Source organism: Mizuhopecten yessoensis, unplaced genomic scaffold (assembly GCF_002113885.1).
Source record: "Mizuhopecten yessoensis strain PY_sf001 unplaced genomic scaffold, ASM211388v2 scaffold3621, whole genome shotgun sequence".
In the NCBI taxonomy this organism is placed as follows: domain Eukaryota; kingdom Metazoa; phylum Mollusca; class Bivalvia; order Pectinida; family Pectinidae; genus Mizuhopecten; species Mizuhopecten yessoensis.
The window spans coordinates 740,686-768,168 of record NW_018405136.1 but is presented as its reverse complement, the minus strand read 5'-3'; the positions used below and the strand labels follow the sequence as shown (position 1 = coordinate 768,168).

Genomic DNA, 27,483 nt, shown 5'->3' with positions numbered 1-27,483 from the left:
TTTATAAGCAACATGATAATTTGTATATCGCTTAAAGCATACAAATATGAAAATTTGGTTACTCGTTTGAATACGAAATTTTATTTTTTATTTGTTATTGCATTTAAAGTTGTTTATTTTAAAAAAACAAAATGAACTGTTTGTATCCATACCTACATATATTAGACTAATAGTACCAATAGCTACATATGATAGACTCTATAAGTCCCAAAAACATACATAATTATGTGGGCCCGAACCTGTACAATAACATACTCTGCGGTCGTATATCTTATCTATATTTCAAAAAAGGTTATACTTGCATTGAACTTTCCTGTTATCTTTGTTTGTTAAATCACGAAGTAGATTTCAGACACGTATTCAAAACTCAAGAACGATGCTGCGGGGTAAGTCAAGTCTTCTTATTTTTCATTAACATTTCTTCAGGTTTCAAATTTTGAACTATCAGAGCATTCAATTATCGAGGTTCAAAATAACAAGAAAACGGAGCAAGTTCGAAATTAAGGTGTTTGGTGCAGAAGGCCTGACAAAGTTAGCGTTTCCACCATATGGAACTTTCGTACTAAAATGTGAAATTAATAGGCTTTTTATTGTATTGAGGATTTGTAACATATTGCATTTTAATCAAATATTCGTAACATTTAGTACACACCGAATTTATTAATTCAGAGTTTCTTTCTGTGATTTTTCTTTAATAAGACTCTGTAAAGTTTAAAAAATCAATTCTGTCAAGTTTATATCAAATGACAATATTTTTACAATTTGATAAGGAAATGAACTTTCTTGGCAATATTTGTCTTTTCGTGATTTTTTTTATCTGTCGATTTATTGGATTTTTGTTGTTACGTGTATACTTAAACAAAAACACTTAAAATTTATCTGTACATAACTCATTTCGTTTCAATATTTAGAGAAGTCATCTTTGAATATTGCACCGAACTGATTTCCCTAACTAAGATATCTTTGCTAAATCTTAGAAAAAAGGATGTGGTTATTTTATCACCTAATCATACAGTATTTCATATCAATAATTTATTGATATAACCGAGTCGTAATCCGTTTTATAAGTACAGGAAACCCAATACCTAGTTAAATAAAAAAGTATCATCGTCGAAGCTGACGGTTAAATTTGAGAAAGGGCAAAAAGGTTGAAATAAAATTCAAATTCGCATACAAAAACGTTGAGGTATATTACAAGGATTAATGATGGAATCGTATTACAATTGCAGTACATTTTCAAGTTTTGCAAACTGATCAGAGAAAATATTAGCTTAATGACAATCAGAAAAAAATGTCAATGTGGTCCTTTCGTTACACAAATAAACACTACGCTCACTAAGTCATAAACAGGAAAAAAGGATCAGTCGGTCTTAAAACGTTGCGACACGTTTGATAGTACTTTGTTTATGCATAAAGCCAAACCTTATTAAGTTTGGTTTGGTTTGGTTTAGTATTGTTAAACATTCTTTTAACATCTATGGTCATTTAAGGACGGTCTCCCCTGTGTGCAAGATGCATGTAGATCCAGTTGATAGTGTGATTCCAATGCAGATAACGATTACTTATTGAACGTTTACGCAAATATTGTGGCAGTTCGAGGGAAATTGAACAGCTGCTATGATCGGTGTTTATTAGGAATGATTTACAAGATAAGGTAAGTACGCAACGATTGGTTTCTAGTATACACGGATGGAAAGACAGGTATGCAGGGCCCAGTTTATACGGGTTATATTGAATCAAATATCAGTGGACTAGCTTCAACAAAAGCACAGTGTATCAATCGTTATGTTATAAGAATTAAATAATTGCCAACGAGACAGAACCATTTTATTACCAGTTCCTGAGATGTAATTGTTTTTGATTCCGACAGAAGTTGTCATTTTGCTGTCCGTTGTTACACTCGGTAAGTATTTATTAATGCTATCTTACTTGCTTATTCACTATTGTAAAATTATGCAGTCTTAAAAATATCTTTGTCATATTATTAACACAACAATTTAAACAAATGCAATGATGTCAACAGAACCATTGCCATGGCGGTAACAGTAGTATTGCCTCGCTGTCATGACGGTAACGATAATATTGTCTCGTTGCCATGACGGTATAACAATAATAGTGTTTGTTGCCATAGCAGTAACGGTAATATTGCCTTATTGATATGACGGTAACAGTAATATTGCCATGTCTTGGTAACATAAGTAAGTTTTGTTTATCTTGTTAGCACGTCGCTACCATAATAACTGACCAAATACTGGTAGTAAAGTACCCATCTTAAACGCAAAAAGTATGTTATTGTCGACCTATGAACCGGTAAAAGTTAGCATATCTGTTATTGTTTATATTGGGGAGGTACGGTAGTCTAGTGGTAGGACGCCGGGCTCGTGACCGAATAATTTGAGAACCGCTTCGAGAAAACCTATGAACTAGGTTGTGTTAAATCGTTATATAAGAACCTCAAATTATTATTATTAATAATTGACTTTTATTTTAATGATATTAATCGTCATATATTTACATTTGCATGGCATTGTCACTATATAGCCTCTTTGAAAGCTGTGTCGTTGATGGGACTTTAATTACCATGCATCACGAGACACAATTCTTAGCGTATTAATAAAACTTTGACCGGAACTACAATATCCAATATAAATAAACATGCCGGCTGCTGAAATATCGCTGGGCATTGTGAGATTTGACAACGTCATTGTAAATTTATGTGCAAAATAAAAAATGAAATAAAAAAACACTTTTATTACAACGAAAACATGACCAAGGTCTTCAATATCGTATAAAATGCACATCGGTTGAAATCACCAATGCCGGCAATGGAAACAATTTTAACGCTCATGCAATTTATCCGAAATATCGTCTGTTACACTGCACTGGTCGACAGGGGTTCGTTACAAATGTCTGAAATACACATATTCTATAGACCTACTGACACAAATGTTATAGATATGATATGATATTACTGATATGAGTCACAGCACACATAAACATTTCAGACATTCGTAACGAACCTGTGCTCCGTCGCAAGATCACCCGCTTCAAACGCTATCAGTTTCACGCGTCTCGCATCTACGGTTCCTCAGTTTAATTCTGACGACAGGTCAAATTTTTGTTTGTTTGTTTTGTTTGTTTGATTTTGTTTAACGTCCTATTAACAGCTAAGGCCATTTAAGGACGGCCTCCCCTGTGTGCAAGCTGCATGCGTGTAGTGTATGTGTGTGTATTTTGGGAGGCTGCGATATGTTCGTGTTTGTCTCCTTGTGATAGCGCGAAGCTGATGCCGACTTTATAGTGCTACCTCACAGAAACATACTGCCGAAGACACCCAGCAGGACGCCCCACCCGGTCACATTATACTGACAACGGGCGAACCAGTCGTCCTACTCCTAATTTGCTGAGCGTTAAGCAGGAGTATAAACTACCATTTTTAAAGACTTTGGTATGTCTCGGCCAGGGGACAGAACCCTAAGCCTTCCTCACAGGGGCGAACGCTCGACAGGTCAAATAACGAGGCTGTTATAGAATATACCGGCTGTTGTCAGGTCACCATACAATCAAAAAATATATTCACGCCTGGATTCTTCATAAAATGAGCTAAGAGAAAAGTTCGAATAAACTTCCAAAAGTAACTCCCTCGTGGAGGGCGAGGTCGGATTTACGGTGTTCACTGTATTTGTCCATGCGCGAAATTTGTTCCGGGGGAGAATTGAAACAATTTAAAATCTAACTTTCAGCTCAGAGTTCTATTGATAAACTTAAAACACTCTATATACATATCATACGCAATTGTATTGATACTGAATTGTGGAAAAAAATTGAAGTGTTTGCCAATCAGCACGCGACAATACGCTGTTCAAACTTTTGAACGAAATTGTGTGGACTATTATTAAGGCGGGATTTGTAATTTTTAATATAAATTATAAGTTAAAAAAGAACATCAGAGGCAGAGAAAACATTAATATAAGTATTGAACTGTTTTTGTATGGTATTTATGATATATTTGAATGACACAGCTTTGCAAGCAAACGATTCATAATGCGCTAGCGGGCATTATGCTGTTTGCTTGCAAAGCTGTGTCATTCAAATAGATCATAAATACCATACAAAAACAGTTCAATGCTTAAATGAATATGCATTGTTCCCATACAGAATGGTACTAGTGTTCATGCGTGCATATTATATTCCTTGAATGATAATATTGGATTATAAGTTATTTTTTAATTGATTGGCAGTAAAGTGCCATCAAAGATGTTGGCAGTGCAGTAATGAAGGGAATTTAGCAGTTTGTCGGAACAACACAGTGACCTGTCCTGCTAGCGAGGTATACGGCATAGACTGAACACAGATAATGTTTATGTAGATAACATCAAAGACATATGTATTCCTTATGTCGGTATGAAACGATACTCAGTGCGTTTTATTTAAGGACCAATCATGAGGTCATAACAACATTTGTTTTCATAACATATGTAATAAATCGTGTGATGACCTCATGAATGTTCAATAAAAGATTCCAATCCTATTATCTACATTTTTAATTGCTTTGAATTTTGTGATGCCAGCATAAGTAAACAGAAACCGGTAATTTTTGTCTATTCATAAATAGCGATGGCAGATATTTCAGTAGAGAATCAACAGAGTATATTCATTGGGGAATGTAAAACTTTCGCTGGGGTCCTAGCAACAGCATAACAACAAAACCAACAAAATATAGTTCTTTTTCAAAATTTAGTTTGTAGAGTTTTATGGAGCCAATATATAATTATCATATACTTTATGCATTTTATAAACTTAAGTGTAGCTTTAAAATCAGTTCAATCATGTTTAATATTAATTCATTTTAGAAAAGCAAATCTACATAGATGGTTGTGAACCAAGCATGCACTAAGCTTCGTCATTGTAGTGTTTAATACGAAGTGATGGGGTCACTTGTGTTATATCAAATGAATGTCTCTTTCGTCAATGGGTTCAAGCATACAGACTGTAGATAGTTTGAAGGAAACTGAATCGTTTATCACATTAGATTTCATACAAGAGGCCCATGGGCCTTAATAGCTCGAACGGTATTTTAATTAAATTAAAAACCTGCTGGGTACCATACAGGTTTATCAAAGGAGTACGCGGTTCAAAACTTAATACAAAATCCCCTTTTCCTAAAGATGCACTCAAACAAGTTTGGTTAAAATCCCTTCATTAATAAAATATGCAGGAAGATCTTTAATTTTCCCCTATTTCCTTTTTGGGCATTATGTGCACCCCTTTGCCTCAAAAGGGAAAGCTACAGCCTCGATCTGTACAAATTGAGTTTTATTAACCTACGCATTCTTCAGACCTCATCGTTTAAATCCCTTCATTTTTACACAAGGGGAATTGGTTTGCTCTATTTCTCCTCATCTGCCCCAAGGTAGACCACACCTTTTGTTTAAACAAAATTCAGCCTCCTTTGTCCAAAGATGCTCTTTAATAAATTTGGTCAAAATCCTTTTATTGGTTGAGGAGAAGAAGATTTGTTTTTAAGATTTACCTGTTTCTCCCTATTTGGTCGGGCATTTCTGTCGCAAGTGGGGGCCACATTATCCGGTATTACAAAAATAAAATCCTTTTACCAAAAGATACTCTAGAACAAGTTTAGTTAAAATCCCTTCGGGCCAGGTGAGCTTAAAATCAGTTTTGTTTCATGATGTTTGTGAAACAATGCTTAAAAGATAGTCTTGAGTCTTAATGAAAACATGGATATCGGCTTTTCTTCTGATGTCTCCTTTGTCTGTGATAATCTGGTTGAGTAATATTCAGAATATTTGATATCGGAAAAATGGTTGTACATGTCCTGCTTTATTTTCCCCAAGCACTGTTTCGTGGAAAAGGTTGTCACCAATTTAGATGAGGTGTTCAACGCTGGGTGTAGGTCAAATACGGTAAGTCTTTTGTTTCCTTTCTTCTTTTTTGTGTTTTTGTCGTTTTTAAAAAAAATGTGTTTGTTTGTTTCTTATTAGGGGGATTTAAGAATTATTTTTCAATATAGATGTGTGTTTTGGTCGGAGGATGTCATCATAGAAGTGTACATGAATTCAATGAATTATATATGTACATGTAATTTCCTAAATAAATTGTAAATGCATTTTACCTGTCGCAAATATTCCTTAATTTTCTCTCATTATTCACTTACATGTCACCGGTTGCTCAGTTTAATATCACAACTCGGACAAGTTGTTTCATGTATATCTCTTTCTATACTATCTCCGAGAAACCTACAATACAGGACAATACAATAAATACATTCACTCTCTCATATACATACACTAAATACTACACAACTTCCGCGCCGACCGAGGTACCGGCCCTCTGAATACAAACCGCTATAACTATATTAATTCAAATAACTAAATGGTACGATTAAGCCTGCTAATACTTGATGGCGGCAATGCATCTTCACGCCCTCTATATAGTCAATATATCAATGGTTCTATCAGTAATCTGGAGTACAGATCCGTCTCTCACGAGTCGGATTGTAAGAATGACCACTGGGCAGTAAGTATTTACCCAGTAGCCAGAATAAAGTGGCGGGAATATAGGGTGCTTTATTCGTTCAAGGGGCAGGTCCAAGGTCTACGTCGTAAGTACAATTCACTCAAAATGTTGAAACAGAACATAACAACACAGGTACATGCATTCCGAACTGATGACGTCACATACACTGTGTAGCAGACGGGACAACACACGTACATGCAGATAGTTGCCAGCACTCGTTATATATATATACACACACCATATATATATATATATATATAAAAATATGGGGCAAAGAAGTAATTCCAACAGTGCGGACAAGTTTAGGTTGTCAAATTTTCGGAGCGATCCGCTCCTTTTTCAAGACACAGTGAAACAGAACAGTTACATGTACATATACATCATATTACAAGAAGATAGAATTAATATACTATAACTGAAAATATAGCTATTATATAAAACCAATAGTCCCCTCGGCTAAAGACAGCCGAAAGCAGCAAATACGCTGAGAACATCGCGGGAGAGATATCAAAAACGTGGAACATGTGCATTTGGAAATCTGGCCCGGTAAATGTGAAAAATCTCGAATCTGCTACGGAATGTCTCATTAGTCGCCTCTCAATACTGCAATGGATCTAAGTCACAGCAGGGGGTCCTACTTAGTCGCCTCTTTTGGTTTGCAGGAATAATGCATGTAATTATCAAATAAGTGAGTGCAGGAGGAATAAGTAGATAAAATGGCTAAGATACTGTTTAAATCTGCAAAATAAATCTGACAAAGGCTGTTGGTCACACACACTGACATGAAGCAGCAGGCAGGCGAGATAGCAGACCAACTGTGCAGTAATGAATCATTAGGTCAAATGCCCCCTGGAAGGAAAACGAGCGGATGGCAACCGCCTATCGTTCGTTCATACCTCGAGGGTAGCGGGTTTGTAGATTGGTGATTCAAAACCGTTCTCTCGTACGTCGTCTCGTTTCATCCCATGTAGGGCAATGATCAATCGCAACAACCTGCATGTCTTTTCAACTATGGCTAGGCATATTAAAATGCCTTGCCACAGGGAAGTCTGGTTTGTTCTGCTTGATGGAGCAGCGGTGGTTGTTGATCCTGACATTTAGCTGGGTGCAGGTCTCGCCCACGTACTGTAACTTGCATTTATTGCAGGTAATAAGGTACACCACATTGACTGATGTGCATGTCAGCGTTTGTAGTATGTGATACACTTTGCCGTTGATTGTACATTGAAATGTATCTGTGGAGCGCGTGTATGGACACAGTTTACACACCTTCTTGTTACAGGTATTGAAAGAGCCTTTCGCCGCAGCAGGGTTAGGTGTAGGTAGCTTGCTGCTTACCACAAGATCTCTAATGTGTTTAGGTCTACGATATGCCAGTATAGGAGACTCTGGAAAGATCTGCCTAAGTTTCGCTGAAGATTCGATGATGCGCCAGTGCTTTTTCAAGATAGATGGAAGTGGCGGCATGTCTGGGTGGAACATGACTACACAAGGTACCCTTTGTGTATGGGGTCTGACTTTGTATACAAGCAGACTTGCCCTGTCCAGTACCCTCACTTTGTCTATTTCCCGATCTATCAAAGTAGATTTGTATCCTCTGCCAAGAAGATGGGACTTTAACTCTTAACATCTACTTTCAAAGATGATGTCATCCGAAATAATACGCCTGATGCGCAGAGCTTGGGAGTAGGGTATGCTTCTCGTGGTGTGCGAGGGGTGACAACTGGATGGGAGGAGATACTGGTGTGTGTCAGTAGGTTTACAGTGGAGTCCGTACTAATCTAACTGTCAAGCAGAGTGGAACTGGTGTCCAAAAAATGTGTTGCTCTCCGTTGAGATATCCGCTGTGAATTTGATGGTGGCGTGGAACGCATAAAGTTGTAAAGTGTGGGGACAAGTCTCAGTAAATCCACCAGGCTATCAGTCGATGAGTGTTTGGTACTGCGCCGTTCCCATGCCTCGCGACAGGCTGCAATGCCGCCGTCACGCGGTATGTTAGTGTAGAGGGAAACGACGTCCATCGTAAATAACTAGGTACCTTCTGGTAAGTTCTTAGCAGGTGTTTTGTTCAGATAGTCTGTGGTGTCTTTTAAAAAAGATGGTAAATGTTCTACGAATGGTCGGAGGTGGAAGTCAACAAACTGGGAATTTTTCTCCGTCGGGTGGTTGATCGAGTTAATGATGGGTCTACCAGGGTTCCCAGGTTTGTGAATTTTAGGTAGAAGATACAACTTTCCTGCTTGAGGATTTTCGGGGCACAGGAATTTCGCGGTATCGTTGTCGATATCACCCTTCTCTAAAATTCTATTGATGGTATTATTAATCTGCTGTGCGTGTACGTGCGTCAGGTCATTATCGACCTTCCGATAACATGTCTCGTTGGAGAGTTGCCGATTAGCCTCTTGGATGTAGTCGTCCCTGTTCATTGTAACAACTGCACAGCCTTTGTCCGCTGGCTTGATGACAATGTCCGAATTTTTTTTCAGGGATTTGAGTGCCTGGCGTTCCAAAGGTGACAGATTATATATATATATATATATCATATTATATAAACCCGGGTTACATACATATATAACATACATATACAAATATTTTTAGCGGCTACAGACACGTAGAACATTTTATAACAAGATATAGAAGTCTCATATTAAATATGTATTACCGACAATGAAACCTATATGAAACATGGAAATTCTGTGAACAATGTACATTTTTAAAAAGATTACCGCCTATGTATAATCGAGGAAAATGTACCCAACTGGATAATATTTAAAAAAAAAGAAATTGCATGAACACACTTGTACGCAGTATATTTAATTTTCTATCGTAGAATGGGTTATAACTTGATTGATGTACAATTGTAACTGGTTTAGATATGCACAGAATTTGCGACCAGTAGTATTCGCTAGTTAAAGTGTTGAAATTCACAAATGTATTCTAAATAATTTGAAAGTCTAAACGTCAGAGGCCAGATTAAATAATTTAGAGTAAAATGTGTTTGCAGATTAAAATTTCAAGATCCTTATTTTCCGTAATAGGTGTGCATGGTTTAAAGTAACTATTACAAGGAATTGTGATGTCCTATTGTTTTATAATATTTAACAAGAGCTACAACTGTTTATCTTTTATATGCCTTAGAAACTTTCTTTAAACAAGATTCAAATTTTGGGGCTGGCTGCTAGAATACGATATTAATGTAAGGATCCAGTTATCATGTATGCAGCTTATTAGTGTGTTCTTTCATATAAACTTGTATCAAACACAGTGTACTCTTCCCATATCTTCCTAGGATAACATGAACACATATATTTTCTCGCGCATTGTCATTAGGACGATACGGGTAAATTAGTCTACAGAAAAAGGGAAATCGAATGAACTCAATTACGTCTTTCGGGAAATTACAGTCGCATATGGAATAATGTTGAAATGCATGTAATTGAGGAGATTTCAATCATATACAATATATGTCATTATTTCAAGTATGTACCAAGCCATTCCTTTCAATAAATTAAGAATGTTATAAATACACAACTATTTTATTTTAAGCATAACTCATTTCTGTTATTTCTTTCATCAGCTTTATTATACATCATCCTCCCATTTTTTTTTCTTGTTTCCTTATCATCTATATATTCATTTCAGATTGTTTTTCGTTAATACGCAATTTAATCTGTATTTGCAGGCTTGCCTGCTCATGTATTCGCTCTCAGCTGCTGTGATTGGTAAAAGATCGACAGCACTGTGTGGACAATGTTGTACAGGACCTCACTGCCAGGACACTCTTTGTGGTCTTACGCCAAGTACATGTATGTATATCTAACGCTATATTCAATATCTATTAAATACAGTTGTTGAATCGCGCACCGCACTAAAATTACCGTGCGTACAACGTGCATACATCGTGTGCACACTGTCTGCACATCCTCCGCACATAGTGTACACAACTGTGCGACTTAACGATCGATCAACCCGTTGTGGGAGAAAACGTGCATACATGTGCGCGATAAAGGAGGATCGGTTGATCGATCTTAAGGAATGAAAACAATCCGGAAGACTTTAGGGGGAATATGGTACATGGTATACGTGTTTAATATATCCGACCGGAATATTTTATTCTTCAGATATTTTGTCTATGCACGTTACAAATGATTGAACTGACTGTAACACTATCAATAATGGGGCAGTATTGTCAGGTACAGGTCTTCACATTGTACATTCACGTAATGAATCGACTGGAGTAGATCGCCGATGAGAGTTTTTGACTATTGACAGTAAGCAAAGCACAACCAGACTCACAGGTGTTGACTTTGTCTGTTACATTTCGTGTGAAAGTTTCATGCTCCCTTCACGGTTTTCTAGTAATACAAAACATTTACCCATTATCTGGTAATTAATAGGTAACTGGTCACAGGTAAAGTTACTTTGTTAACAGTTTTGTGATGCATACAGTACTTACATGTATATGACCGTATAGCTACAGTAGACAAGATTAAGGTCGTTTAAAAGCAATTTGAGTACGCAATTTGTCTATTACTGTTAGAAAATAGACAACCATAAAAATCAGGCTTAATTATAGCAAAGTTTCTAGATGCAGAATTACAAGATTTAATACGAAACAGTATTTATCCACAGGCCGTTTCTTAAGATACATCAAATAAGATACATACCACAAAATTGTGTTATAGTTATCGCACAAATGTGGTTGTGCACGTGCTTTAATCGCACATTATTTTTCATTTTCATTTTCATTTTTTCCAAAAGTTTACATTAAGGAGGCGCGGTTGTCTAATGGTAGAACGCCGGGCTCGTGACCGAAGAGCTGCGCGTTAGAGTCACGGCACGGAACTGTGTTTTATCTTTGAGTAAGATACTTTACTGCGCTTGTTCTAGTCTACTCAGTTGTAAATGAGTACATGGTTTGGCAATGCTTGAATTGTAGAATACTAGCTGTGAGCAATACGGGCTGTGTGCTCCCCAGGGAGTTCAGAAAGATATTGGCTGGTTGAACGAGTCCAAGATAAATAGATAAGCAATCACAGACCATGCCACACAGAAAAATCATATGATTGAATGGAAAAACTCCAAATTATTGGACAAAGAGAGCAATATGCTCAAGCGGCAGATAAAAGAAGCCATCTGGATACGCCGCATTGGCCCAGTTTTAAATCTAGATGAGGGTGCTCATAGACTCTCGCACATCTATGACGAAGTATTAAACAAAGCGTAGCTATTTCGAGTCATTTCGGTACATATAAAACAACTATTTTACATACTCTTTCAGCGTATCTGAATCGACATCGATTTTTTGGACAACTCGTACAAATTTTACACCTTTGTGTGCATACACTTCACTGGTCATTTGTCTTATTAATGTGTCAGAGTACATACCATACTAGTCATCGGAACGTCACATTGAAACACTTAATGGTTGTGTAACAAGAAACGTTTGTTAGTACTTTGTGTATAAAACCAAGCCTTGTTAAGTTTGGTTTGGTTTGGTTCAGTATTGTTAAACGACCTATAAACAGCTATGGTCATTTAATGACGGTCTCCCCTGTGTGCAAGATGCAAGCGTGTAATGTATTTAGATCCAGTTGATAGTGTGACTCCTATGCAGATAACGATTACTTTTTTAACGTTTACGCAACTATTGTGGCAGTTCTAGAGAAATTGAACAGCTGGTATGAAAAGTGTTTATTAGGAATGATTTACATGATAAGTTAAGTACGCAACTCTTGGTTTCTAGTAAACAGGGATGAAAAGACACGCATTTCTAGACATCGGAACCTAATATCAAAGCCGATACAGCCAGGGATTCTGAGTATTCCGGGGCCGATTTATACGGGTTATATTGCATCAAATATCAGCGGTCGAGATACAACTTAAGCACAGTGTTTCAATCGTTATGTTATAGGAATCAAATAATTTCCAACGATACAGAACCATTTTCTTATCAGTTCCTGAGATATACATTTTTTGATTCCGACAAAAAGTTGTCATTTTGCTGTCTGTTGTAACACTCGGTAAGTATTAATAAATGCTATCTTATTTGCATACGCTTATTCACTATTGTATAAGTATGCAGTCTTAACAATATCTTTGTCACACTAACACAACAATTTAAACAAATGCAATGATGTCAACAAAACCATTGCCATGACGGTAACAGTACTATTGCCTTGTTGTCATAACGGTAACAATAGTATTGCCTCGTTGCCATGACGGTATAACAATAATAGTTTTTGTTGCCTTAGCAGTAATGGTTATATCGCTTTGTCGATATGACGGTCACATTGATATTGCCATGTTCTTATGTTGATAGCAATCACATTGTCTTGGTAACATAAGTAATTTTTGTTTATCTTGTTAACACGTCGCTACCAAAATATGTCGCTTGCTTCATAGGGTAGCAAAAACAAATGTTGTGTTGTATGGTTTGGTTGGTTATTTTTGTCAAACGTCCTATTAACAGCTTAGGTCATTTACGGACACGCCTCCATGTGTGTTATGCGGGAATGCATTTATGTATGTGTGCCTATGACTTTAGTTTGGGAATAACTGACCAAATACTGGTAGTAAAGTACACATCTGAAACGCAAATACTATGGTATTGTCGACTTACTATATGAACCGGTAAAAGTTGGCATACTGTTATTGTTTCTATTGGGGAGGTACGGTAGTCTAGTGGTAGGACGCCGGGCTCGTGACCGAAAGGTTGCGAGTTCGACTCACGGCACAGCACTGTATTGCATCTTTGAGCAAGATACTTTTCTCCGTTTGTTCCGGTCTACTCAGCTGTAAATGAGTACGTGGTTTGACAATGCTAAAATTAAAGATGCTAGCGGTGAGCGCCGAAATGGCAGCTCCGAATGTATGCTCCCTGGGTAGCTGAACACGATATTGGCTGGTTGCAAAGGCCCTGTAACCACGGTTAATAATTTGAGAACCGCTTTGAGACAACCTACGAACTAGGTTGTGATAAATCGGTATATAAGAACTTCAAATTATTATTATTATTAATTAACATATGAATATGCATTGTTCCCATTCAAAATAGTAATTGTGTTCATGCATGAACCCTATATTCCGTCAAAGATAATATTAGATTATAAGGTAATTTTTTAATTGATTGGCAGTGACGTGCAATCAAAGATGTTGGCAATGCAGTAATGAAGGGAATTTAGCAGTTTGTCGGAACAACACAGTGACCTGTCCTGCTAACGAGGTATACGGCATAGACTGAACACAGATAATGTTCATGTAGATAACATCAAAGACATTTTAATTATTTTCCTTATGTCGGTATGAAACGATATTCAGTGCGTTTTATTTAAGGACCAATCATGAGGTCATAACAACCTATGTTTTCATGACATATGTAATAAATCGTGTTATGACCTCATGAATGTTCCATAAAAGATTCCAATCCTAATATCTACATTTTAATTGCTTTGAATTTTGCGAGGCCAGCATACGAAATAGAAACCGGTAATTTTTGTCTATGCATAATTAGCGATGACAAATATTTGAGTAGAGAGAACAACAGAGTATGTTCATTGGGAAATGTAAAACATTCGCTTTGGTCCTAGCAACAGCATAACAACAAAACCAACAAAATATAGTTCCATTTTCAAAATTTAGTTGTAGAGTTTTTAGAAGTCAAATATATAATTATCATATACTTTATGGACTTTATAAACTTAAGTGTAGCTTTAAAATAAATCCAATCATGTTTAATATTAGTTCATTTTAGAATATCAAATCTACATAGATGCTTGTGAACCAAGCACGCCCTATGCTACGTCATTGTAGTGTATCAATACGAAATGATGAGGTCACTTGTGTTATGTAAAATGAATGTCTTTTTCGTCAAACGGTTCAAGCATACAGACTGTAGATATTTTTGAATGAAACTGAATCGTTTATCACATTAAAGTTCATACAAGAGGCCCATGGGCCTTTATAGCTCAACAGATATTTTACACAGGTTTATCAAAGGAGTACGCCGTTCAAAACTTAATACACAATCCTCTTTTCCTAAAGATGCACTAAAATGGTTAAAATCCCTTCATTAAAGGGACATCACGTGAAAAGGCTTTTTTTAATGAATGTATGTATTGTATGCACTTCCACTTATGCTACCTCGCTATTCCCATATTCATAGTCCGTTCCAAATGTCAAGTTTGACCACTTGAATTGTTCAGGAAAGCCCTGCTAAAAAAAGCGCCGATAACGTCACCTGACTTGGCAGTAAACACAAGTGGTGCGAGCGAGATGAAACGGTTTCCAAAAGGGCCCCCAGAGAGGGGCCGTCAGGCAACTGCAACTTCTTACCGCACTATGAAACCAAGTTATATGATTTCTAAGTCCGTATTCAAACTTATTGAACAGTAATTATTCATCATTAGAAGTTAATTGCACACTTGCAAATATTCAGAATTTAAATTCATTTAGCTTTAAACATAAATTTGTTGCCAAAAAAATTAAACAAGGGATGGGGCACAAGTTTTTACAATTGATCACAGCCTTCTCCCGTCATACATTTACAATTAAATGTCAACAATGATAATAGGCATAAACATAAAGTAGATATGTTTAAATATATATTGAATTTAGAACCGGAATGTGGCCGGTACATATGGTACGGGGCTAAACACCTTCCCTACACCAAGGGACAAACCTTTCTGATTTTTTTTGATATATTGCCGGGGCAGAGGAGGCTGGGGATTCAGATTAGTACTAATTTAAATCTTGCATGTAAAAACAAAAATAATCGTTTAATTCAGCAATATAATTAAATCATACCATTTTATTGAACCCGGTAATATTATAAATTATGCAAATCCACGGACTTAGATAACACGTATCTCGGTGACCTAGAAAATACGCCGTGGGCCATCACAACAGTTATCCCTTGGAGGGCCTCATGCAAAAATCAAACTAACCAGTCACTTATTCCTTCCTTTCGCATAAACCACTGTATAATTATAGAAACACAAAGTAAACTCTCTCCAATACATGCCTATTAACATCTTAAACTAAGTCCATCTGTGTTCAAACTCAGACAAAGATACTAGCGAGCTTAATAGTTTTAGATATTTAGTCATAACATAAACAGCGCTAGTATTTCTGTCTATTCCATTTCAGCTTAACCGGCTATCCGGAAGAATACATGCACCGTACTAACTGCCACGGCAGTTATTTTCTCCTTTGAATACTGCCCACTTGCAATAATGATTCCGTAATGTACTCCTTGCGCTATCTTTTGATCATTTGGCACCTTTTCGTTTCGTAGCTGACACGGTACAACACTTTGCTTTCGCTTACTTCATAGGGCCAGTCATTTTGTTTACAAAGAAATGGTGTTCTATGCGCATGCGCTAGTAGAGGGAAATCCCCGAACAAAACGTTGGTCAGACAGGTAGAAATACCGATGATTTTCTTAGATTTAATCATTTTTATGAATCTATTTCAGCCAAATCCGATCGTTATTTTCCATAAAGAGTCTCACTTGATATGTTTATGTAGAATTTGAAAAAAAGACACAAAAAAAAGTTACTTCACCGTGATGTCCCTTTAAAAAAAAATGCAGGGAGATTTTTAATTTTCCCCTATTTCCTTATTGAGCCTCATGTGCACCCCTTTGCCCCTAAGGGGAAAGCTACAGCCTCGATCTGTACAGCTTGAGTATTTTTAACCTAGGCATTCCTCAGACCTCATCTTTTAAATCCCTTATTTTTTACAAAAGGGGAATTGCTTTGCTCTATTTCCCGCCTCTGCCCCCAGGTAAACCACACCTTATGTTTAAACAAAATTCAGCCTCCTTTGTCCAAAGATGTCCTTTAAAAAAATTGGTCAAAATCCTTTTATTGGTTGAGGTTAAAGATTTACCTGTTTACCCTATTTGGTCCCGCTTTTTTGTCGCAAGAGGGGGCCACATTCTCCGTTTATACAGAAATAAAATCCCTTTACCCAAAGATACTCTAGAACAAGTTTAATTAAAATCCCTTCGAGCCAGGTGAGCTAAACATCAATTTTGTTTCATGATGTTTGCGAGACAATGCTTAAAGATAGTCTTGAGTTTTAATGAAAACATGGATACCGTTTTTTTTCTAATGTTTACTTTGTCTGTGATAATCTGGTTGAGAAGTCTTCAGAATATTTGATATCGGAAAAATGGTTGTACATGTCATGATTTATTTTCCCCAAGCACTGTTTCGTGGAAAAGGTTGTCACCAATTCAGATGAGGTCGTGTTCAACGCTGGGTGTAGGTCAAATACGGTAAGTCTTTTGTTTCTTTTCTACTATTTTGTTTTTGTTTTTTTTAATTTGTTTGTTTATTTCTTTTTTTCGAGGGATGGGGGCTTTTAGAATTAAATTTTCAATATACATGTGTGTTTGAGTCGGACGATGTCATCATAGAAGTGTACATGAATTTCAATGAAATATCCCCTAATTTTCACTAATTATTAACTTACATACCTAACATACATATAAACTTATTTTAGCGGCCCCGACAAGAAGAACAATTTATAACAAAAGCCATCTTACAAACTTTTGTTTTCATGAAAGACAAGTTGTATAAGAAATGATTACTTCGGAAGTGCAAATGTCAAAAAGCATTATTTTCGTATCTACGGGCAGAATTTCATTACTGCTTAGAAAGAGAAACCCCATAAGGAACCTATATAATACGTGGAAAATCAGAGAAAAAAAATACATTTTAAAACAAAGATTACAGCCTATGGATAATCAAGAAAATTTATCCAACTTGATATTATTTAAATAAAAAGGAATTGAATGAACACACTTGTACGCAGTATATTTAATTTTCTATCGTAGAATGGGTTATAACTTGATGGATGTACAATTGTAACTGGTTTAGATCTGCACAGAATTTGCGACCACTAGTATTCGCTAGTTAAAGTGTTGAAAAATCATAAATTTAATCTAATTAATTTGAAGGCCAAATTAAATAATTTATAGTAAAATGTGTTTGCAGATTAAAATTGCAAGATCCTTATTTTCCTTAATAGGTGTGCATGGTTTAAAGTAACTATTACAAGGAATTGTGATGTCCTATTGTTTTATAATATTTAACCAGAGCTACAACTGTACACCTTTTATATGCCTTAGAAACTTTCTTTAAACAAGATTCAAATCTTGGGGTTGACTGCTTGAATACGGGATTAATCTAAAGATCAAGTTATCATGTATGCAGCTTATTGGTGTGTTCTTTCATATAAATGTGTATCAAACACAGCGTATTCTTCCCATATCTTCCTAGGATAACATGAACACATATATTTTCTCGCGCATTGTCATGAGGACAATACGGGAAAATTAGTCTGCAGAAAAGGGGGAATCGAGTGAACTCAATTACGTCTTTCGGGACGTTACAGTCGCATACGGAATAATGTTGAAATGCATGTAATTGAAGCAGATTTCAATCATATACAATGTATGTTATTCTTTCAAGTATGTCCAAAGCCATTCTTTTCAATAAATTAGTAATGTTATAAATACACAACTATTTTATATTAAGCATAACTCATTTCTATTATTTCTCTCATCAGCTTTATTATACATCATCCTCCCAAAACAATGTTTCTTATTTACTCATCATCATTTCAGATTGCTTTTCGTTAATACTCAATTTAATCTGTATTTGCAGGCTTGTGTGATCATGCAATCACTCTCATCTGGTACGGCAGGTAAAAGATCGAGATCACTGTGTGGAAAATGTTGTACAGGACTTCACTGTCAGGACACTCTTTGTGGTCTTAATCCAGGTATGTATATCTAACGCTATATTCCATATATATTTAATACAGTTGTTGAATCGCGCACCGCACTAAAATTACCGTGCGTACAACGTGCATACATCGTGTGCACACTGTCTGCACATCCTCCGCACATAGTGTACACAACTGTGCGACTTAACGATCGATCAACCCGTTGTGGGAGAAAACGTGCATACATGTGCGCGATAAATGTCTTTTGATCGATCTTAAGGAATGAAAACAATCCGGAAGACTTTAGGGGGAATATGGTACATGGTATACGTGTTTAATATATCCGATCGGAATATTTTATTCTTCAGATATTTTGTCTATGCACGTTACAAATGATTGAACTGACTGTAACACTATCAATAATGGGGCAGTATTGTCAGGTACAGTACTTCACATTGTACATTCACGTAATGAATCGACTGGAGTAGATCGCCGATGAGATTTTTTTTTACTATTGACAGTTAGCAAAGCACAACCGGACTCACAGGTGTTGACTTTGTCTGTTACATTTCGTGTGAAAGTTTCACGCTCTCTTCACGGTTTTCTAGTAATACGAAATATTTACCCATTATCTGGTAATTGTAAGGTAAATGGTCACAGGTAAAGTTACTTTGTTAACAGTTCATATATGCATACAGTACTTACATGTATATGACCGTATAACTAAAGTACACACGATTAAGGTCTTTTAAAAACAAATTTAGTACGCGATGTGTCTATTACTGTTAGATAATAGACAACCTTGGAAATCAGGCTTAAATATAACAAATGTTCTTGATGTAGAAATATGCAAGATTAAATTCGAAACCGTGTTTATCCACAGGCCGTTTCTTAAGATACATCGAATACGATACATACCACAGGTATAGGACGGCAGACTCATGTCCAAAGAGTTGCGCGTTCGAGTCACGGCACGGCACTGCATTGTATCTTTGAGCAAGATATTTTACTACGCTTGTTCTAGTCTACTCAGCTGTAAATGAGTACGTGGTTTGGCAATGCGTGAATTGTAGAATACTAGCTATGAGCAGTACGGGCTGTGTGGACCTCTTTGAGACGACCTACGAATTAGGTTGTGATAAAGCGGTACATATGTTCTAGGTTGTTGTTAATTACAGCTATACGCGACTCATGTACATCTCCGCGATAATGATGAACAGTATCGTATCTACTCGATAGTTTTAAACCCTTGTCCCGTGTACCTTCCGTCGTTTGCTCAAAATATGACATTTTAACCAGATTTTAATTAGCACGTTAGGACTAAGAACAAAAAAAAAGAGTTTCGCGCAGAACGAAAAAAAGAAACTATGCGTAGAAAATACATGCAAAGTTAAAGTCACTCTTCCAACATGGCACTTTAAACAAATTACACATGCATATGCTTTAACATCATTCGCGGATGAATACCTTTTGTTTTGAACACATGAACGTTTTATCCTTGCACGTGCCGAATTTAGCAATTTCGTTCTGCTGTCAAGTAAATTTAGCAATTTAGCTATAGATGTGTAAAATATTTCATCCAAGACAAACATAAGAAACATTTCTCTTGGTAATTAAGCTGTTTGAACGATCCCGGATGGTGTTTCTTGTTATTTGTACCCTAACAATGTTATGAAGTTAGTATTCTTTTGACCATATGGAACGAATTGCTATTTAATGAAATGGGTTTTATACAATTACGTTCTTAAATGGCCGTAAGTTGTATTTGTTGGTAAAATACATCGCAACATGTTATCTCTAGGACATATTTTTGTTGCAAAAAAACAGATATTGCATTACAGTTATAATGTAACAATATTGTCTAACTTGGTGATACCCTTTATTTTATAGCAGACTAACCATTTAATAAATCACATAATATAATATCGAAGTCACTGAAAACGTGGCTTAGTACAATAAAAATGTATACTTTTTGCATTTCATCGCAAGAACCCAAGCAGGTACAAGAGAACAGTTTTATCCTTCTAAACGATCCTAACTGGAAAAAATTCAACTATGAATGGGAAATTTATCTACCGACATGACAATAGATCGAATGTGTCGTTTAGGAAAAACAATTCTTTGCGGCACTTTCATGTCCTCTGCATTTACAATTAGATTATCAATTGGCTATTACTGTTTATATGAAAACTTGTAGTACGATCATGCATATTAATAATGATAATGTTATAATTGCAACAACTAACATTTCCATTATGGATTATCTGTGTTTCTAGGTGGACCAAGTCAGCTTAGATGTTTATCATGTAGCTCCGTAACTTCCCCAGCTGATTGTCTGGTTTACGAGACGTGCCAGGATAGAAAGGTTAGACCTATAAAGCTAATATTTTGTAGTAGGACATGCATCATCCCTACAATTGAGGTTGTTATGATGAAGTATGATAACACCTTATTTGTCGTTGTTCATTGTTATTTGGTTCTCAATATGTTATTGTTACTTCGTGGTGACACATCTGCTACATCGTATAAAGGTTATTTCATATCATTCATACATATTGTTATGAAAAAAATTCGAGCGCAATTTGTGGTGACAGAAAACATTGCATTTCCAAATAACATGTCTCATTTTTGTATTTAGAGGGATTTATGTTTGTGTTATCTTCTTTTTCCTTGTTTATTTAACTTGAAATTATTTCAAATGATTTTAAACGTTCTCTGTACTGTGTGAATATCATTTCGGTTTTTCTTCTTCTTGTACTTCTATGTTTAAATTGAGCTCGGATTATCTCCCTCGAATTGTTACAGGTTTGTTATGCTGGTATACACATCGAATATTCTTCACTTCGTTACTCGTTTGGATGTCAAGAAAAACATGTAAGTGACTAGTTAACAAATTATCAAATATCATTGAGTGTGATACACTTTGATTTATAATTACCTGTATTTCTATTAAATAATATGAAATCGTACAGGTCAAGCCATGTGTTTGGGAACTTAATAATTCCCCACCTCAAGTTGGGATTCCCCTATCAGACCCCGAAGGGGGTTAGATATTCTATAAATCTAAGCCCGATACTGAGATAACCCGATCTTGTTCAGTTACACGTAATTGACTTTGTTTCTCGCTCATAATATCTTTTAGCTTAAGACTACAAGTATCCTATTTGGGGTTTTAAATAAATATGACATCTTCACTTCTTAAGCAACATTCGAATGCTCCCGCGGAAAAAATAGAAGACAACGCAACATGTAGATTATATTTGATCTACAACATCAGATATCTAAGGACATCAAACACAATAACGACAAACATAATATTAATAAAGCAGCTTGTCCATTTCAAGATGTTAACGACCAGATGAATGAATCACTGCGTGAAAATCCGCGAAATGTCACCTAAAGGTACCAGACAGATCATACGAGAAAAAATATTCAGCATGGGTGATTAACATGGTATATCTGTCTTAGGTGCGATAAAAAATTTGATTCAATATTACTACTACATATATAAAATTTGACAAATGTCTTTGTCTGCATTGTCGTTATTACTTCTATGCCAATTGTTTCTTATATTTAATATACATATGTATATATTATCTCAGTTGTGCCAGAACTCAGCCGCCAATGATGTTGCTGGTCATCCAGGCCGAGAGATAGTAAATGGCGTATCTATATGCGATGCTTGCTGTGCCAGCGATTATTGTAACAATATTGATTGCTATATCTTGAAGAAAAGTGAGTATCAGTTTTTACATCAGGAAGAACCAACTTTGATAAAGTGCATGACATAACTACAATGTATTATTAAGAACAGTAAAATAGCCACAGTATATGAGGGGAAATACCACCTGATTAGGAAGCTAAATATGTAGTTTTACCTGTGATTCGGTACAAACCCGGGAACAAGATCAATAGGTTGGCAACGTCTAAACGGGTCAGCAGCTGGATGTATGCCAGCTCGCACATTACAATAGCACTTACACTTCAATACTCACAGAGGTTCGTTTTCCAGTTTAAACATCGAATTCCTTGGGATAAGGATTACTCTAAAACCAATTGACGTTTAATTAAATTTCATTATTACATCCAACGAAAAACTTAATATATGTAAATGCATCTGGTCGTTTCGAAAATAAAACTTTCATTATTAAATACCTTACATCAAGGTATTTAATAATGAAAGTTTTATTTTCAAAACATAAGGGGTTGTTTCATTTTTTTGCCAATTCTCTTGCTATTTGACAATACAATATTGATAACAGAAAGATACACAATTTTAAATAACACATTTAAACGGTAATCTAGCGGATGAATTGATCACAAGAATTATATTTCATATATTTCCATAAACTGTTTGTAAGACAATATAAATAACACTTCACCAAATTTCAATTCATTTCAAGGATGCAATTTTAAGTATGCTTAGTTATTAAAGTCTGCAAAAAACAATGTTGGCTTGCTTATACACTTTTATTCATTTTTTTTTTAATATGGGAAAAAACAATTACAGAATGGGAGAAACCTAGATGTTGTTTGAAAGGTTGTTATTAATAGCTATTTTGTGTATGTCACAATACGTTTTTCTCTGTTTTTTTTCAGATATGATATAGTCAATGTTTGCAACGGGATGATTTGTACTCTGTTTCAATGTGTTCATGCAGATGAATTGCAATTAAACAGTTTCCAATGTATAGTTGCTACCAAGGTGTTCGTTTTTCTAATTTGATTGTCAAGTGCTGCCTGACAGTTATTTCCAAAGTCATGGATATAATCTTGAATGGAAAAAGAATCTTGTGTAAGGAGTCTCGCTTTTCTTCCTCCATTTGTCATCCAATATCTGGTGTTATCAAAACAGACGGCAATGTAGCGTGGTGAATATAACAACGAAATGTTTCACAATGGAAAAGGCGATATATAAGTTGTGTAGAGTATGGTAGGTCACTACGGAAATCGGGATATATATATTTATATATCAGCTTCTATCCTCATATCAAGAACGTCCGGCTTCTGTATGAAATAAAAAGACCAGCTGAAGGGTTTTACATTTTGATAATTATGATAATGAATTTAAACACAATCACATACACACACAAACGAACATACATGGGTACATTTATTGTTTTGCGCTACGCTGCGAGTATAATTATGTTAAGAAGTGGTGTATCAAAACGAAGCGAGGTATTTTTATCCTTTACCTTGCTTTGTGGACCGTTCTTATGTTTTACGTACAAATGGGCGTTGACTCATAAATGTGTGGTATATCGTAAGAGTGGTACAGTTTTCATTCGGGAAAAGTAATGGTGTAAGTTAACGAGAGGCGGAGGGTAGTGGATGCGCTGATGCCCAGAATGTAAATATCATATCTTATTCACTTATTCAATTTATCATCAATCAGTTAATTATATTTCCTAAAACTTTGCAAAGTCTATAGCTTGAATTTTGGGCTAAATTGGTCACAGCATTTTCACAGAGTGCGACATGGCGTAAGAGAAAACTTTATTAAAATCAGCAACCAATTGGCGGTTTGTATACGAGGGCAGTCTGTACTTCGCGGACATATTATAGTCCTATAACTGCAACTATATTGTACATCAAGATGATGAATGAAAGCTGCCATTTTATCTTTATCGATTCAGTTAACCATGTTGAAAAATAGCGGATGTTCCCAATTACAGTGGACATACTTAGAGTATCAGTATTTTAAGATAAAGAGTGCGTAGTATCGTACGTAATACGTCAATGAACAAAAATGCTTTATATATAACATACGTGTGAAAAATAGAAATTTAATATTGTAGTATTGAAATTGTTGAAAGTTACCAGGTACTTTGATTACTTTTTCTTAATCAATTTTAGAGTATCATGAAATGGTGACGAATTCATGGTACATAATGTTCTACTTATGCAATACGAATGAATATCTATTATTTTCAAACAATGTAATGATATGTATGTACCAAACACAGAATATAATATATAGATACAAACTCAGACTTCTTTGCTGACTCCTTAGAATAGAGGTGCCGTGACTGCTGAGGTGGTTGGAGGTCCTCGAAGCAGCGGAAGTTGGCACAGACTATCCACTGTGTGCAAATTTCCACCCCTTCCTTCAGACCATTGAAATAATCTTGGGAGGGAAGATAATTCTGAAGTCGGTAAATGTTTCACCTAAACAAGAGGCCCAGAAGGGCTCACCTGGATATGTTGTACTTGATATGAGGTAAGAATATACACATAAAATTTCAGAAATACCCATCCAGTATTTCTGGAGATATAGCGAGAACAAACTTCAAATGTTAAAATCAAAGATGTTTTAATGAATAGTAACAGGCACTACTAGACAACTTGATGGGGACAAAATTGCAATAAAGTCATGTATTCCCTATGGTAAAAGGATTTCGAAGGTTTTCCCCTATTGGGCCCGCTCCTTTGTCCTGATAGCCACACCCATCATTTAAACAAAATTGAGTGCCCTTGGCTCAAGGATCCTCCGTACTAGATTGGGATGAAAAACCTTAATCCCTATGCCGGAGTTGGATTTTACAGTTTTACCTATATTTCCCATATTCGGAACCACCCCTATGCCCCCAGTGGAGCCACACCTTCCGTTTATACAAAATCGAGTCCCCTTGGCCTAAGGATCATACGGATCCAGACAAAATTGGGATGAAATACCTTAAACCTTGTGGTAGAAAAAGGATTTTAAAGGTATTACCTCTATTGGGCCCCTCTCATCAGCCCCATGGAGGGCCACGTCCACCATTGATACAAAATCGAGTGCCAAGATGCTCCAGAACAAATTTAGTTAAAATTCACTAATAAGCCGTTCAGGACTACCATTTAAAGGAAACGTTGACGGACCGACGGACGGACGACGGACGCTGCGCCATGGCATAAGCTAACTTACCCTTCGATAAGGTTTGTTTTCAGTGTACCTTCTGTCCACATCCTGCTCTGCAGAGTTCCACAGACATAATCTCCTGTAAGAGTCGAAATGCCATAGGGGCCTGTATTTAAAGTATATTACCAAGCGCCACTCCATAACCTGTCACGCCTACGCCTTCGTTCCTAAAATATTGTAAAATTTGGCATGAGTAAACAGTCTTACCTGAAAGCTTGGAAAGTTCATATATTTTCTTGATCATGATGGCCGTTTGATGGAGTAAATATTGGTTCATGACATACCAGATATAATATTGGTATAACATATGATATTGAAATTGTATCAACACGCCAGGATTGCCTGGTGTCACCTGTACTTTAAACAGGTAAAGCAACATACCATGACCTGTTCGTTTGTGTGAACCAACTGGTTTGTCCATATATATGTAGGCCTTGAAAGTATTTGCCGAGGTTTGCCACACAACAACGTTAAATCACTTAAAGTCGATCCCTATTCCATAAACGCCATTTGGAGAGCGGCCCTGTTGTTCATTCAATCAACAGGGACATGTCACATGGTACAAAACTGAAGATACATATAGTTGGTCACAGGTAATACGGACAAAACATAGCGGATTGAATAACAGGGACGTGACACATGGATCAAAATACTATAATATCATGGGTGTATTGACAGACGAAGCTAGTAATTGTGGCTGAGCGTTATATTTTCAGTTTTGTTCCATGTGACACGTTCCTGTGATTCAATCCGTTATGCATTGTCCGTGTTAACTGTGTATCAGAATACCTGGGAGCAGTAATGTCGTACCACAGGCGTTCGTTACAAATATCTGAAATAAACAAACATACATATGAAATACATGTAAAATATACAAACGTATATTTATGTGTGTTGTGACCCATATCGGTATAGCGTATGTGTATTTCATACATTTGTAACGAACCCCTGGACCTGTGGTCGTATTGTAAACGACAGCTGTACACTTACAATCTGTTCTCTGTACGTGGAGTGGTGATAGCTGCCGTTACTGACGAACTTAACAATGGCGCATCTTCTAATTGTCTGATGGCATTTCCCCAAGAGAACTTGTTAATGTTTTCCACGGTTAATGGACATCGAAGAAGAGTTTCTGTTTTTTTCATTTTTTTTCAACTCTACCCTCACAACATATTTCTTAAATTTCACAAATGTCTCCTAAGCAGCACGACTTTTCTTATATAGAAGCCTAAACGCTGTATACTATTTGGAGTCTTGAATATATTTTAAAAAACTGCCAATAAATACTTTGGTTTTTGGAGGTTGTTAAGATAACAGGGGTATTGGGGATAACACAGGAGTCTTCTGTGGTTTCATAACTAAGCTAGGTTTTTTCCTTAGAGGAGATTTGTTCAGGCGTAGAAGAAATACATTAGCGTTTTTAATTAGTGATGGAAAGTTTATCGAATTCCTTAATAGCAGAGTTCACACTTGATTTTAAAGAACGGATTTTTGTACAAATCGACGCACATGATTGACATACACATTTCTTGCTAGGAATTAAAGTATAACCATTTGTACCATCAATCACAGATCTCAAATTCACCAAAGGAGACGTGTTCAGTTTGAAATCAATAAACTTTCGTTAAAACCACGATTTTTAAAATTAAATCTGGTCCACAGTGTAAACAACTGTCCTTCATCATGTCGACATAATTCTCCACGAGGTTCACAAAGAAAGACTAAAATTATAATCCATAAGAAGGTAGACAATATGATGAATAATTAGTTAAAAGAATAATTAAAATACGTACCAAGTGACTTGCCGATGTGCAACTGTTTTCTACCGTCCAGAGATCGATACTTGACACGAAGTCTCAGCGTTGTTGGTGTGAATTTGTTCACAATACATAGTATTATCGATAGCAAAAAACAGAACACAGATCAGATAAGGAAAAATGTGTTCATTTGTAACAGAAACTCACATAAACCCGATGTTGTCGTAAAGTATATAATGGAAAGTGTTGTATTAACATTAGAGTTATCCGTCCCTTGTTACGTGACCTATATCAGAGATATCGCAGAGAAAAATGGCTGACATTTGTGGGCGGAGTATGGATATAGTATGGATTTAAATGACTTGGACGGTTCCACGTTTATGAATGGAGTTATGTATACACATAAAGTTGTAGATAATGACACAATGGAGACAACGATATATCATAAGTGAACATCAATGTTGACTTGTTTCCCGACCTCAGTCGAAGTGGCTAACATCGTATTTTTTTACACTATGAATAGCGTAGCTGTATGGTCCGATAACAATAAAA

At 36.1% G+C, this 27,483-nt stretch overlaps 1 protein-coding gene across 1 annotated transcript; it reads left to right on the top strand.

Annotated features, from left to right (window-relative positions):
- Positions 1-308: 308 nt before the first annotated feature.
- Positions 309-22,971, top strand: LOC110447802. Its single transcript, XM_021493733.1, has 12 exons — positions 309-386; positions 1,871-1,903; positions 4,242-4,330; positions 5,856-5,924; positions 10,220-10,343; positions 13,674-13,762; positions 16,748-16,819; positions 18,213-18,330; positions 20,550-20,638; positions 21,079-21,147; positions 21,876-22,008; positions 22,873-22,971. Exons 1-12 carry the CDS (start codon positions 377-379, stop codon positions 22,881-22,883), a joined length of 906 nt encoding a protein of 301 aa, XP_021349408.1. The 5' UTR covers positions 309-376; the 3' UTR covers positions 22,884-22,971.
- Positions 22,972-27,483: the final 4,512 nt, after the last annotated feature.

Excerpts from the sequence above, each read along its gene's own strand:
- LOC110447802 (XM_021493733.1), top strand. Across the intron at positions 4,331-5,855 it reads TGACCTGTCCTGCTAGCGAG|CACTGTTTCGTGGAAAAGGT; the intron begins GTATACGGCATA and ends ATTTTCCCCAAG. Across the intron at positions 10,344-13,673 it reads TGGTCTTACGCCAAGTACAT|TGACGTGCAATCAAAGATGT; the intron begins GTATGTATATCT and ends ATTGATTGGCAG.